This window comes from Macaca mulatta, chromosome 11 (genome assembly GCF_049350105.2).
Source record: "Macaca mulatta isolate MMU2019108-1 chromosome 11, T2T-MMU8v2.0, whole genome shotgun sequence".
Lineage (NCBI taxonomy): Eukaryota > Metazoa > Chordata > Mammalia > Primates > Cercopithecidae > Macaca > Macaca mulatta.
Window position 1 is genome coordinate 139,917,666 of NC_133416.1, and position 14,339 is coordinate 139,932,004.

General features: G+C 63.2%; 2 protein-coding genes across 34 annotated transcripts in view; both read left to right on the plus strand.

The window, feature by feature from the left end:
* The window catches only part of FBRSL1 (fibrosin like 1), a 96,922-nt gene that overhangs the window by 56,424 nt on the left and 26,159 nt on the right, over positions 1–14,339 (plus strand). For 28 of the 33 annotated variants that reach the window (XM_028830225.2, XM_028830232.2, XM_028830229.2 and 25 more), the window contains one exon: positions 2,376–2,405. The exons of 1 other annotated variant lie outside the window; for it this stretch is intronic. In XM_028830225.2, the coding sequence (XP_028686058.2) occupies positions 2,376–2,405 (30 nt within the window). Of the gene's footprint in view, positions 1–2,375; positions 2,406–9,162; positions 9,511–14,339 lie in introns of those variants that run through there. 4 more of the 33 variants (XM_077955896.1, XM_077955894.1, XM_077955895.1 and 1 more) reach the window with 2 other exon arrangements.
* Positions 7,282–9,560, plus strand: LOC144333217 (uncharacterized). Its single transcript, XM_077955901.1, is given in 3 exon segments — positions 7,282–8,036; positions 8,039–8,121; positions 8,124–9,560. Coding segments are annotated over 3 exon segments (945 nt in total). The 5' UTR covers position 7,282; the 3' UTR covers positions 8,232–9,560.

Here is a 14,339-nt window from a genome sequence, read left to right on the forward strand (position 1 = left end):
ACTTAATAACATGAATTAATTCACGCCCCGCCTGCGCCTGTCTGACAATGCTGTGCTGTTTGGTTAATTAGAGGATTCATGCACTTGCTGGAAAGCTTGTTGGAAAGCACCCCTCACTGCCTCCTTGCTGTTGGATACATTAAACCCTCGCCTGTGCGGTCAGCCTGGCTGGGTCCAGTCACAGACCTGAAACCCATGGGGAGATCTGTAACTAGGTGTGGGCTTGTGGGAGCTGCTGGCTCCAGCCCATGGGTCTCAGGGCCAACCCAGGCTTAAGCAGGGATCTGGGTGCAGGGACAAGAGCAGAGGCCAGACTGGGCAGGTGGCCCCTAGGCCACGGGTGCACCCGTGTGGCCCCAAGTGTCAAGCTGCTCTCAAGTCCTGATTGGCCGAAACCCGACAGTCTGGTGGGATTGCCGTTTCCAAGTTGAAGGCTCTGCAGCGCAAATTAAGCAGGGAGAGGCCTTCCTGGGGTCCCCAGAAGTCCCATTGTGAGGTCAGAGGGCACCTGACGCCCCCATAGGCCTCCGAATGCTGGAGGGGCTGCCTCCTGTCCCGCCTCCAGGATCCACTCCCTCTCTGCCCTCCCCAGGCTCCCCGTGTGCAGAGGGCACCCTCGGCACAGTCTTGGCTCCTGCTTTGCCCTCTTCTGGCCCTCTCAGCCCTGGCGTGTTCTGGCATGTTCTGGCATGTTCCGGCATGTTCCTCCCCTCCCCTGCGCTCCCTGCAGGAGCTTGTGTGCCTGGTCTGGGCCTTCCCCTGCCCCACCTCCTGGTCTTTGCTTGCTTTGCTCCTGGCTGAGCCTGGGCAGTTCCATTTCATACTTTCCTCAGCAGACACCAAGGCCCACCCATATCACAGCAGGGGAGATGGAGGCCTCCAGGGGCCCAGGGCCACCAGCAAAGCTGGTCCACATGTCGGGGTCCTGTGCCCAGCCCTTGGCAAGCTCCGCACCTGCAGCCTCCGGGGCGGGACGGGCCTGGTTCTGACTTGGAGCCCTCAGTACTTGTGTGGTGGGCCCGGCTGGACGGATGCGGGTGGGACTGAGGCCCTTCTCCTCTGCCTCTCATCCTAAAGGCCAGACCAAGGGAGACCCTAGGAGAGGGCTTGGCCATGGCGGAAAGGCCACACCAAGAGGGACCCTAGGATAGGGCTTGGCCACGGCTGTGTAGCCAGAAGAGGCTCCCACCTTCCTCTCTGTGTGGGAAAGAACATGCGCCGTGGGGGTCCTGGCCCAGCCCACCAGGGCAGCGCACAGCCGGGACAGACAGCCTGGGGGAGCCTGTCAGCCTCAGGAGACCCCCCCCACAGGCCCACCCCAGCTGCTCGGGGTCCCACCAGTAGGAGTCACCTGGAGTGTGACTTGTCACGCGCTGGGAGCGGCCCTTTCTGGCTGCAGAGTGTCTGCTAAAGCACGTTTCACACCATGCCGTGAACTCCGTCACCAAAAACTCTGCAGCTGCAGCTGGACATGGAGGGCGGCCATGCGTTCGATGACCTGCATTAATCCAGGGGGCTCCACACAGGGGGGTGCCGCCCACACGTCAGGCTGGCACTCGCCACCCTCCATGCACTGGGGGGTTTATCTTCCACCATGTCATTCGTTCGACGTGAATACCTCGTAATTGCAGTTGTCAGGAAGGGATTTTTCCTCTTTTGATTCTTTTAGGGGACACTGCAGTCAGTGTGTTCTTGGTAAAGCTCTGCTCACTGAAAATGGAAAGCGGATTTTTTTTCGGGATTATCACACCCCCACCCTAACCAGCCAAACTGACAGACGGTGCTGGCATCCAGTGTCTAACCCTGAGCGGCCGTGACCCTCTGTGCGCTGCCAGCCCCTCCCCAGCCCCCGGCTGTCCTGACCCCAAAGGCTCCCAGGCTCTGCCCACCATGAGGAGCTGGGGTGCCTGGATCTCCCAGCCCATGTGGTGTCATCGATCCCCTCGGGGGTCACTGGGGACAGTAGGGCTGTCCTGGGCCAGAGGCTGCCCTCCTTCCTGGCTGTGCGGAAGGCTCTGGCTGGCCTGGGATGGGGGTCTTCATGGCCGCCCTGCTTTGAGGGTCTGACCAGTGAGGGCTCCTCTCAGGCTGCAGGGCCGGTCTTGTCCCTGCCGCTGGTGAGTTGGCCTGGCTGTGCCCCATTGTCCATCGCACCCAAGGGGGCTGTGATCCAGGTCTGTCTGGTGCAGCGCCGGGCCCTGGCCCACGTTCCTCCTAACCGCCCCGACCACCGGGGCCTGCTGGCACCTCCCGCTCCTGGCAGCAGCCAGGGCGGCCCCCCCCCCGTGCCCCTGCAGCCTGGCTGCTACCATGCCCCGAGCGGGTGACACCAGTTGGTGCGGCTCTGACTCACTTCTGTCTCTCTGTTCCTGCAGTGCGACAGCGAGAGCGGCCCGGACGACAAGGTAAGCCCAGCGTCTTCCTCCTGGGCTCGGCTGACGGCCCTGCCCTCCCCTGCTGACTCTGGCCCTGCGAGGTGGGCCCTGGAGACCAGGCAGGAGGTCGGGCACTGGGGGGATCCCCCTGCCCGGTGGATGCAGGGAGCTTGTGGCCTCCCAGTTGTGGTGGTGTTGGGGGGTGCTGGCCTCTCCTGGCTGTGGAAGAGCCTGTCCAGGGCTGGGGCCAGTACCATGGCTGGTGGGACACAGGCCCAGGTGGGCATCCGTGCTGCCCCAGCCAGGAGGGTGCCCTGGGCAGGGCTGCCATGGGGTCGGGCACACCAGCTCCAGCTCCTGGGCAGCAGAGGGCAGCTGGGCCCGTGCCCCGGGACTGGCCCCGTCAGTCCTGAGGGAGCAGGGGCAGAGCCCAGACCCCACCTTAAACCCAGTAGCCCCCAGAACCAGGCGGTAGGTGCCCAGCCTGTGACCACATCACAGTCCCCCTCAGTGTGCAGGAGCAACACAGCCCCCACTAGTGCAGGATTCCTGCAGCCTGAGCCAGGAATGAAGTCCCTGGAGCAGCCCCTGAGCCGTGTCCCCTCAGAGCCTCGAAGCAGCCTCCATGGGGCTCTCCTTCTGCCCCAGGGCAGCTCCCAGGCCCGGGCCTGCCCCACTTATCCCAAAGCCTCTCAGGGAGGAACCGTCACCTCCTGTGGCCGAGGAGCATCAGGCCCAGGAGGGTGAGGAGGCCGGGCACGCGGCGTGAGGCCCTGGCCCGTCACCACTGCGCCTCACTGTCCCCCTGTGACTGCCAAGGGCCACTCAGGGACACCTGGATAGGGGTGAGGGCCCTGTCAGGTGTGCCAGGGAAGTGGACACCCCGGCCTCAGAGACGGCCCTGCAGAGGCCCAAGGCGGACTACATGTGTGCGACGATTCTCACTTGGGCCAGGGAGACACTGCCCTGGGTTTCCAGGCAGGCTTTTATGAATGGAACAGTTCCACGAGGGGTCTGCACGGGGGTTAGGGGACGCCCACAGTGGCCTGTGTCCCGGCAGGAGCTGTCTGGGCTGTGGGGTCTCACAGTTGAGGGCCCGGTGGGGGTCCAGATATTGGAGCCAGAGCGGCGGTGGCTGGGAGAGGAAAGCTGGGTGGTTCAGTTGGTGATGCCCCAAGAAGTCAAGGTAAGTCGCCACGGAAGCCAGAGGCTGGGCTGTGCTGGCTCCTTCGGTGGCTGCGGCCTGGGCTCTGGGGCAGGCGCCACGTGGGCCGCGGTGTCGGGCTCAGCCACGTCTGGGGCTCCAGCTTCCTGGGCTGCTTCCAGCCACGGTGTTCCTGCGCCACGCACCTCTCCTCGCCCGTCCATGGATGGACAGTGTTGGGGACGTGTCCTGGTGGTCACAAAGCCCACACGAGTGGCCTCACCCGGGACCCTGCGTGGCTCCGCGTGGCCCTCAGCCCCTGCCCACAGCACCTGCGCTCAAACCCAGACAGGCCTAACATTTCACCGGAGGGACGTTCGTACTGATCTCAGGAATGAAATGAGGTCACGGGCACCTGGGAAAGAGCCGCTCACCCCCTCCCCACCTCCTTTCATTTAAAAGCAGTTTTTGGGGAAGACACTCCACAGCCAAGGGCTGCTCTGAGGAAGGCAGGAAGGAGAGGATTTCTGGAGCCTGGGGCCTGCTGGGGGCTCCCTCTCCCCTCCTCGCCTGCCTTACAGAGGTGAGGCAAAGCCACCTGCGGCCCGGAGGCCAGGTCCACGTGGAGTAGGTGATGCTGGCGGGGAAGGCTGATGGCCACCCCTATAACCGCACACCCTCAGTGTCCAGCAACCAAGGGTAACGCCAGCCTCTGGGACCTGACCGGTGTCTGTGCAGGCTGTGCCTGCAGTGATGCGGCCCCTGCCCAGGCCTGGGCTGGAGGCCGAGGGGTCCATGGGAGAGCACGGGCTGAAAGAGGGTTCTAGAATGGGGTCAGGTAGAGTCCGCGTTTGTCTCTGAGACGCCTGAGCAGCCCCAGGGGAGATGACCAGCTCTGGGCGGTGTCCGGGAGGGAGTCCAGGCCAGGGCTCCACACACAGAGGGTCCCGGCAGTCAGGTGAGGCCGGCGTTCCTGCACACAGGATTCTGGCAGGCAAGGTTGGCATTCTGTGCTGTTGGGGCCGTGTTGGGGCTTCCTGAGGCTGTGGTGGCCACGGGTCCTGAGGAGGACGGCAGGGGAGGGCGGCCACGGGTCCTGAGGAGGATGGCAGGGGAGGGAGGCCACGGGTCCTGAGGAGGACGGCAGGGGAGGGGGAGGGGCTGCCAACCTTTCTCCAGGGCAGTGCTTCAGGTCACGCCCACTCTGGGGAGAGCAGCGAGGCCTGGCGGGGCGGGAGCGGAGAAGGCAGCTCCACCAAACACTGAGTCCCGGCGATGGTGGCTCCTTCTGGCTGCTGCAAGGTCTGAGCGCCTGCGGACGTGGGGCAGGGTGCTGGCAGAGTGGGTGGGACCCGCCTGCGGCCCTGTTTGCTTCTGTTGGGGGGCAGCTCCCGGAGGCCGGGCAGAGCAGCAGAGTGGGCCAGGAAAACCTCAGGGGCCTCTCCTGTTGGCCCGTCAGCCCGTCCATCTCTTGTGACCTTGGGGCGTGCTCTGAGGGGGGTCCCAGGCTGACTTGACAGAAGCCGAGGTGGGGACAACCCTGGTGCGTTCTGGGAGCCGGCAGCGCGTCTCCTGCAGCAGAGCGAGAGGGAGGAGCCCAGAGCATGCAGCAGGAGTCTCTGTTTCCTTCCGAGTGCGTGGGATGCTGCACCATAGGACCCCCCGTCCAGACGTCTCCACGTCTCTGTGGCATCCAGCCCGAGGCTCGGAAGTCAGCTCTCTGAGTTGGGGAGAGTTGGGAGGGCAGGAGGCCTCAGTCCCTCCTGGTCTTCTCTGCCCGGTGCTGGGTTCAGGTGGTCAGGAACTTTCTCTGGGCGGAGGGTGTGTGGAGCCCATCCAGACGCACACAGAGGCATAAGCAGGTGTAGGAAGTCAGCCAGCGCCCCACTGGCCGTGACCAGCCCTCCTCGCTACCCACTGGGAGCAGAGCCATCCAGATCTCTGTGTCTGGGCACTGCTGTGCACGGCCGGCACCCCTGCCAGGGAGCAGGAGGCAGGAGGGACAGAGCCCTGCAGGCTCCAGAGGGCAGAATTCCTGGCTCTGAGACGGGAACATGGGGGTGCATCAGCAGTGCCCAGAGCCCCCTCCGCAGCCCCGGGCCTGTGTGGAACCCATCTGTGAACTGGCTGTGGAAGGAAGGTCCCCGAGCGCCCACGTTTACAGGGACCCTCGGAGACCCTCACTCAGACCTGGGAAGCCCATTGCTCACGTGGCCTGGCCGCTCCCGGTGGGCAGGAGATGGAGAAGCCACAGACAGCATCCTGGGTGGGGTCTGTGGCGGTGACCCAGCAGACATGCAGGGAACAGCCCTGCCCGCGAAGGCAGATGCCGGGGCAGGTGGCAGTGCACCTCGAGGAGCCTCCTGGACGCGGTGGTGGGGAGGGCGAGGGTGCACGTCTCAGGCCAGTGTGCTTCCATGTCTTATCCCACATCTGTGGGCTTGAGCTCGGTCTGGGGTGCCAGCTCCCACCAGGCCAGCCACCCCTTGGGGACTCACCCTGGGCTCTCCTGCCACTCAAGGTGGAGACTCTGGGACAGCCCTCCTCCACGTGAACAGACTGACCGAGACACCTCTCCACCACCTCCCTCACGCTGTGCCCGCTCAGCCCCCCCTCCCCAGAGGCCACCCGCCCTGCGAAGCCCCTCCTGGCCCTTGGCAGCTGATGGGAGACTCCGGTGCTGCCAGAAGGCCCCTTCGCAAGTCTGTGGTTTGTGTCTAACCGCATTTTCCTTGGAAAAGTGTGGGGTGAAGAGCGATATGGGGCTCCATAGGCAGCTGCCAGGTGGTGGTGGCCTCGCTCCTCCTGCTGCTGGTGGCCGCCACGGCCGCCTCAAGGGACAGCTGTCGGGCCTGTCCGCAGAAGCCCACCAGGAAGCACCCCCAGTGCTGGGCCTCGGCCAAGAGCACCGGCCTGGAAGGGGCAGGGCTGGGGGACAGCGGCATGAGGTCAGACATAGCGTGGGGTAGACCCACCATCCACAGCCTCCATGTTCTGTCTGCAAAATGGGGCCACAGTGGAGCCTGGGCAGAGGGGAAAGCTGCCCACCACCCCGAGGCCAGACCCCAGAGGGCAGGAGGCCAGCCAGTCCCCCATACCCAGCCCCTCCCCAGCAGACCCTTCTTCCGGTGGGGCGCTGGGCCTGACTGGGTCCCCTCTGAACCTCTGCCGTCTCGTCGCTGAAGTTCGTAGGTTCTTGTTCTCGGGAACTGCGAGTTCAGGCACTACCAGCGGGACAGACAGAGGGACGGCTGGACGGCTGGACAGGCTGGAGGCCCCTGCCATGGGCACTCACCCCACAGGACGGAGGGACGGATGGACGGCTGGACAGGCTGGAGGTCCTCTGCCATGGGGCACTCACCCCGCAGGACGGACAGAAGGGTGGATGGACCGGATGGACAGGCTGGAGGCCCCTGCCATGGGGCACTCACCCTGCAGGACAGACAGAGGGATGGATGGATGGATGGACAGGCTGGAGGCCCCTGCCATGGGGCACTCACCCCGCGGGACGGACAGAAGGGCGGATGGACGGCTGTGCAGGCTGGAGGCCCCTGCCATGGGGCACTAACCCCGCAGGACAGACAGAGGGACAGATGGATGGCTGGACAGGCTGGAGGCCCCCTGCCATGGGGCACTCACCCCGCGGGATGGACAGAAGGGCGGATGGCTGGCTGGACAGGCTGGAGGCCCCTGCCATGGGGCACTCACCCTGCAGGACGGACAGAAGGGCAGTGGATGGATGGACAGGCTGGAGGCCCCTGCCATGGGGCACTCACCCTGCGGGACGGACAGAAGGGCGGATGGACGGCTGCACAGACTGGAGGCCCCTGCCATGGGGCACTCACCCCGTGGGACGGACCGAAGGGCGGATGGACGGCTGGACAGACTGGAGGCCCCTACCGTGGACACTCACCCCACAGGACAGACAGAGGATGGATGGACGGCTGGACAGGCTGGAGGCCCCTGCCATGGGGCACTCACCCTGTGGGACGGACAGAAGGATGGATGGATGGCTGGACAGGCTGGAGGCCCCTGCCATGGGGCACTAACCCCACGGGATGGACAGAAGGACGGATGGATGGCTGGACAGACTGGAGACCCCTGCCATGGGCACTCACCCCACAGGACAGACAGAGGATGGATGGACGGCTGGACAGGCTGGAGGCCCCTGCCGTGGACACTCACCCCACAGGACAGACAGAGGATGGATGGACGGCTGGACAGGCTGGAGGCCCCTGCCGTGGACACTCACCCCACAGGACAGACAGAGGATGGATGGACGGCTGGACAGGCTGGAGGCCCCTGCCGTGGACACTCACCCCACAGGACAGACAGAGGATGGATGGACGGCTGGACAGGCTGGAGGCCCCTGCCATGGGTACTCACCCCACTGGACAGACAGAGGATAGATGGACGGCTGGACAGGATGGACAGAAGGGCAGTGGATGGCTGGACAGGCTGGAGGCCCCTGCCGTGGGCACCCCGCAGTTGCTCGGCTTCCACGGGGTCCTGGGAAATTTCCAGTGTGTGGGTCACGCCTTTGTTATATCCAGCCGCTGGCAGGCCGGGCAGGCATCTTCTGAGGAAGGGTTGCTGCATGTATCTGCGGCTCACGGAGGCCTTCCTCTGTGTGTGACTCACACCCACCCACCCCAGCCCACTCCTGGGAGCTCCGTTCTGGGGGCTTTGGAGGCCCATCCATCCTTCCCTAGGGACAGAAGTGCAGGGAGCGGTGTCCCTGGCACTGCTGTCTCTGGTGAACTTGGGCCAGGACTCCCTTTGCTGGACATAGATCCTACCCACACCAGGTGACCATGGGGTGACCTCACAGGGTGTGCGGGGTTCTGAAGCCGCCACCCTCCTCCCTGAGTCCTGCACTTTGACTTGGGGCTGCTGAGCCCAGAAGGGCCTTGAGAGGGTTGGCTCAGTGGGGCGTGGGGGCCTTGGGTGGTTGGGTCCCCGAGACAGGCCATCTGTGCTCTCTGTATAGCAGGCTGCGGGGCCCTGCTTGCCTGGGTCCCACGTGGTAGAACTCGGCGTTTGGTGGGGGCCTGCTGGGGGCAGGAAGGGGTGGCGCCCCACCCTGAGCTGGTATCCGTGCTTCGCTGGAGCCAGGCTGAGGGCATGGGCAGAAGGTGCGGACCTGTCCGTCCCTTTGAGGACCGAGATCATGACCACCGCAGAGCGAGCACCCGGGTCCTCAGATCAAAGGCCCAACAGCCAGCGAGGCTTCCGCACTGGTCCCAGCAGAAGCGGGGCCTGGCTGAGGCAGTGACATCACAGACTCGGGGCAACACGGGCGGAAGGGGGTCTCAGCGTCCCACAGCTGCTGTAACAAGTCCCCGTAAACACAGTCACTCAGAACGGCACAAGCTGGTGGCAGCGGTGGAGCTGGAGGTCCAGGGCGGGTCTCACCAGACTGAAGTCAAGGTACCGACCTCAGGGGAATTGGTTTCCTGCTTTTCCCAGCCTCAGAGGCCCCACTTGGCTGTACCTGGGCAGCTGCTCCGCCCCACAGGCCTGGCCTCGCTCACGGGGCTCCAAGAACAGAGCCTGGATTGTCCTGAGGGTCCCGTGGTGTCCCCGTCGGGGCAAAGGAAGATTTAGGATGCACTGGAAGCCCAGAAGTCCAGAGAAGGGGCTCAGAGCCATCAGTCACCACGGGGCACCTCGGGGGTCCCACGACCACCACAGCGGGCATCAGACCCTGAAGCGTCGGGAAGGGCCTCGCCGCCTTGGGAGGGGTCAGCAATTAGTGGAGGACCCTGGGCAGTGGCAGGGAGCAGTGACAAGGGCCCCCATTCAGGCCTTCACCCCTGGCACGTGGAGGAGGTGCTGCCCTGCCCCAGAAGCCTCGAGGGCAACCCACACCCTCAGGAGGCCCAGCTGGGGGTGTCATTGCAGGGCACCAGCAGAAACGGGGGTCCGAAAACAGCGGCCCAGAGTGGATTTGGAACAGACCAGGGTGTCTCAGAAAGGATGTTTCATAAGGTGGGTTTTGATTAGTATGTTTAAATAAATGTAACTCAATTGATGTTAAACATGCATCTTAATGCTTTTCTAAAATGTGCAATTGGGCCAGTTGCGGTGGCTGACGCCTGTAATCCCAGCACTTCGGGAGGCTGAGGTGGGCAGATCACTTGAAGTCAGGAATTCGAGACCAGCCTGGCCACATGGCAAAACCCCGTCTCTACTGAAAATACAAAAATTAGCCAGGTGTGGTGGCGGGTGCCTGTACTCCCAGCATTTTGGGAGGCCGAGGCGGGCGGATCACCTGAGGTCAGGAGTTTAAGACCAGCCTGGCCAAAAAGGTGAAACCCTGTCTCTACAAAAAATACAAAATTAGCTGGGTGTGGTGGTGCGTGCCTGTAGTCTTAGCTACTCGGGAGGCTGAGGAGGGAGGGTCACCTAACCCGGGAGGTCAAGGCTGCAGTGAGCTGAGATCGTGCCATTGCACTCCAGCCTGGGTGACAAAGTGAGACTCTGTCTCCAAAAAATTGAAAAATAAAATGTGCAGTTGGAACTATATCTCGAAACCGGAAACCAAACATTCTGAAGACAAGCTTGTGTGGCCTTTGGCCCCATCCTGCCCCCTGCTGGGGGCGACCTCCACCGCAGACCTTCTGAGCCCTGGTTTCCTTGCCTGTAAAATGGAGTCGCGCCGGCCCGGGCGGCTGTGGGGATGGCTGAATTCGATGCGTTTGGGGGAGGTACACGTTTCTTGTGATTTAATATTTAACAAATGTTAAACCTGCGCTGTGCACAGCTCTGCTCGGTTGGGAATGCAGCCGTAGTGTATCTCCGGAGGGGGTCACGGCTTTCCCCGGCAGGCAGCCCCGGGCCGTGGTGTCCCGTGGCCTTCACAGTAGCCGCCCCACCCGAGCGTGAGTGTGGGGGCCACGGTAGCCGCCCCACCCGAGCGTGAGCGTGGGGGCCATGATAGCCGCCCCACCCCATCGTGAGCATGGGGGCCACGGTAGCCGCCCCACCAGACCGTGAGCGTGGGGGCCACACCCACAAGTCCAGCATCATGGTGTCAGTTTCACGCTCCCTCCAGAGGCCCCAGAGGAGGATCCTTCCTGCCTCTTCCCACTCCTGGTGACCCCGGCATCCCTGGCTGGTGGCCGCATTGCTCCTGTCTCTGCCACTGTCCGTCCTCACGTGGCCCCTCCTCTGTGTGTGTTTTTGTGTCTCCTCTCCTCAAAATGATGCCAGTCCTCGGATTTAGGTTCACCTGGATAACCTGGGACAGCCCCATCTGAGGATCAGGATGGGTGGGGGCTTGGGGCCTGCAGGTGGCCCCACCTTTCTCCCGGAGGGCACTCCTGCCTGCGTACCAGCCTGCAGGGCCGGTTGTGGCCTTAGGGTTCGGGAAGGCGCTGCCATCCCTGGCTCAGCACAGCATCCCTGGGCTCTTCCCCCAGCCCCTGGGATCCTCTCTGCTCAGAGGCTTTCCCTGGTTCTGCGTTTCCGCGAAGTTCCGGCGCCTTCTGCCCTATCCCCAGGAGCTGAAATTCGCCAGGATTTGCATTTCCAGGCCGGCAGCCTCTGAGCATCTCTATAGGTGGTTCTGGCTTTTGCTTTTCTCCCGACATTCTGGATGGAGATGGTGAACGCAGGGTTCTCCGGGCTCCCCATGAAACCGCCCTCGGGCCTGGGGAGCCTGGCCTACCCCTCACCTATGCACCACAGCCCTGCTCAGAGAGCGCACACCTCTGTGGCAGGCAGAACCACAGAGTCATTCCATGGCAAAGCCACACTGCTAGCATGGCCGTGGCCTGCAATAGCAGGCGCAGGCCTAGGCCCAACCCCCCAGGCCAGAGCCTGCTAGGCATGTCTGAGTGTTCATCCTGTGGGATGCTCCTCTCCAGGCCTTTCTGCTGCCCCCACCACCCACCCCTGTCCTGTGGGACGCCCCTCTCCAGGCCTTCCTGCTGCCCCCACCACCCACCCCTGTCCTGTGGGACGCCCCTCTCCAGGCCTTCCTGCTGCCCCCACCACCCACCCCTGTCCTGTGGGACGCCCCTCTCCAGGCCTTCCTGCTGCCCCCACCACCCACCCCTGTCCTGTGGGACGCCCCTCTCCAGGCCTTCCTGCTGCCCCCACCACCCACCCCTGTCCTGTGGGACGCCCCTCTCCAGGCCTTGCCTGCCGCCCCCCACCCCTGTCGGACCTGCTGGCATCATGGTCACTGGGCCACACGGCCCAATTCAAGGATATGTGCCCCACAGAGTGGCAGCCTTGAGGAAGCAGTCTTGTGGTCTCCCGGCCCCAGCACTCAGCTAACCATGGCCAATTGGAGGCTGGGTGCACCCCAGGGCGGTTCCCAGGGTGATCTGGTGTCCCGGGGTGGCTGGGGCAGCATGGCTGAGAGGACCCTATGTGCCCTGCACTCCTGGCAATGGTTGGGGTCTCCAGCACCTTCCCATGATGATGACCCCCCCCCGCCCCTCCCTGCTGCATAACGATGACAGACACAGTTACAGTGTTGGTTGCTGAACCATAAACTCTGGATAAATGTGCCTCTGAACACCACCATCAAGTCCCTAAGTGGATTATGTATATTTGGCCTGGAAGCCTGATATTTAATATCAGCGTGCTCTCCCGTGAATGCCTTTCTTTCTCCAGATAATCTATTCCCACTCTGCTTCCTTCTAGACTTCTAACCTCGTTACATCTTTCATATCAGAGCTACTCTCCTTTCTAAACAAAACACAGACCTGCCCCGGGTTCTCAGGGTCTAGTTTCACTCCCAAACTGGGGCGCAGGGCTGTGGGGCAGGGCTCGAGGCTGGGTTTTCGACCCCGTTGACCCAGGCCAGGATCTCTACCTGTTCCAGGACAGTCAGTGCTGAAGGCAGCCGCAGGACTGAGGTTGGAAAGTGGGGTTGGAAGCCTCGTAGGAGGGAGGAAGATGGCTTCTCCTGTGATTGGAGTGGTGAGGTCCCAAGAGAGAAGCTGGCCACATTGAGACTGTGGCTGTAGCCCAATTGGAGGTGGCTAGTTGCTGCCCCTCAATTCCTTATTTCTGATCCCCCAACTCCCCGGACCCCAGGCCCCCGTGCTCTATACCCGGAGAAGGAGCCGATGGCAGCACAGCTTCTCGGGGCTGAGGATACACTGGCCCCATCTATGCAGGGACCCCAGAGCAGGGCCCGGGGATGGCATCCCTCCCAGGGCCAGGCATGCAGGAAGGGGCTGAGCTAGGGTTGTGCCTGAGTCTGTCTTCTCTCCTCCCCTCCCGCTGCCCGTTCCCTCTCTGTGGGCCTCGCCATCCAGACTCCTGATAGACAGAAATGACCTCGGCACAGGGCCCCTTCATGGCCTGTCCTCACGGCCCCTCCTGGCTGGCTTTGCCCAGGCCAGGACCCTGGGCCTGACTCTAACCCTGGCATCTCCCTGAGGGCTCCACGCATCTCAAATGGAACAGCCGCATCCCCATCTCAGGAGTGGCCCGCCACCTTCCTGGAGGAGTGTCCCTGCTGAGCCATGAGCCCTGCAGCCAGCCTGCCGGTTCAGCCCAGCTCTGCCCCAGACCAGCCACGCCAGCAGCACGTCTGTTTGCTCGTCAGTGAGACGAGTGGTGACCTGTCCAAGTCCTGAGAGTACAGGCTTCAGGGCCCTATGGCTTGCGGCATGCGGTACATCTGGAAGTGCACAAGTGCATGCTGTTTTCATGGCAGGAAACAGCAGGACTTTGGGGGCCACTTGTTGCTAAAGGGAATACGTATATTTGGTTAAACAGTTCAAATAGAACCTGAGGGCTGGAACTCCCTGGCTGAGGCCGACCTTGGCGATTCCTTCTATACCATTGGAGGTGTCCTGCGCATGTTGGCGCCTTTGGGAGCAGAAAGTGCTGGTCCAGCTTGCAGAGGGCTCCATCGAACCCGTGTGGGAGCCGCTCCTGCGGTTTGAATGGCTGCAGCTTCCCCCATGGATGGGCCCTGCCTGGGCCAGGCCTTCCAAGCCCAGAAGTAGAAACGTGGCCCCAGCTCCCACCTCAGTCCCCAAACCTGTGCCCAAGTCGTCTGTCCCTGGCCCGACCAGAGCTGGCCTCCCTGTGTGCCCCCAGCCACGCAGCAGCTTGGAGGGACCCGACCTTAAACACTTCCCGACTGCCCGGTCCGGAGTTAGGCCCGCCCTCCCTTACTCGCAGTTGGTGTCCTGGTTTTCTGCCTGAGTGGGCGCTGGGATGGAAGGTCCCGCCCCGGTGTCTGGGTCGGCCAGGCGCACATAAGCGGCCTTTGCAGGAAGGCCTGGCTGGGTCTGGATCCGAATTCAAGCGCCCCACCCTAAGGGAGAGCCGGGTGCTTCCTGTCCCTCCCGGGGGGTTCAGGGCGGTGGTCTTGGGGGGTGCGCTGTGCAGCCGTTTGCAGCTACAGCAGCTGCTTGGAGCCGTCTCCGACTTTGCACCCGGGTTTCACAGAGGGAGAAACCGAGGCCCAGGGAGGGCGGGACTTGCAGCGGGTGGTTGGGGGGAGGGCTTCTCTCTTAAGGTCCTAGCTCTCCACAGTGGCAATGAGGTCGCTCTTTTTTCCTTTTATTGAGACTGGGTCTTGCTCTGTCACCCAGGCTGTAGTGCAATGGTGAAATCTCGGCTCACTGCAGCCTCCACCTCCCGGGCTCAATTGATCCTCCCACCTCAGCCTCCCGAGTAGCGGGGGCCACAGTCTTGCGCCGCCAAGTCCGGCTAATTTTTTATTTTGTAGAGACGGGGGTCTCCCTATGTTGGTCAGGCTGGTCTCGAACTCCTGGGCGCAAGTGATCCGCCCACGTCGGCCGCCCAAAGTGCTGGGGTTACAGGCGCCCGCCACCGCGCCT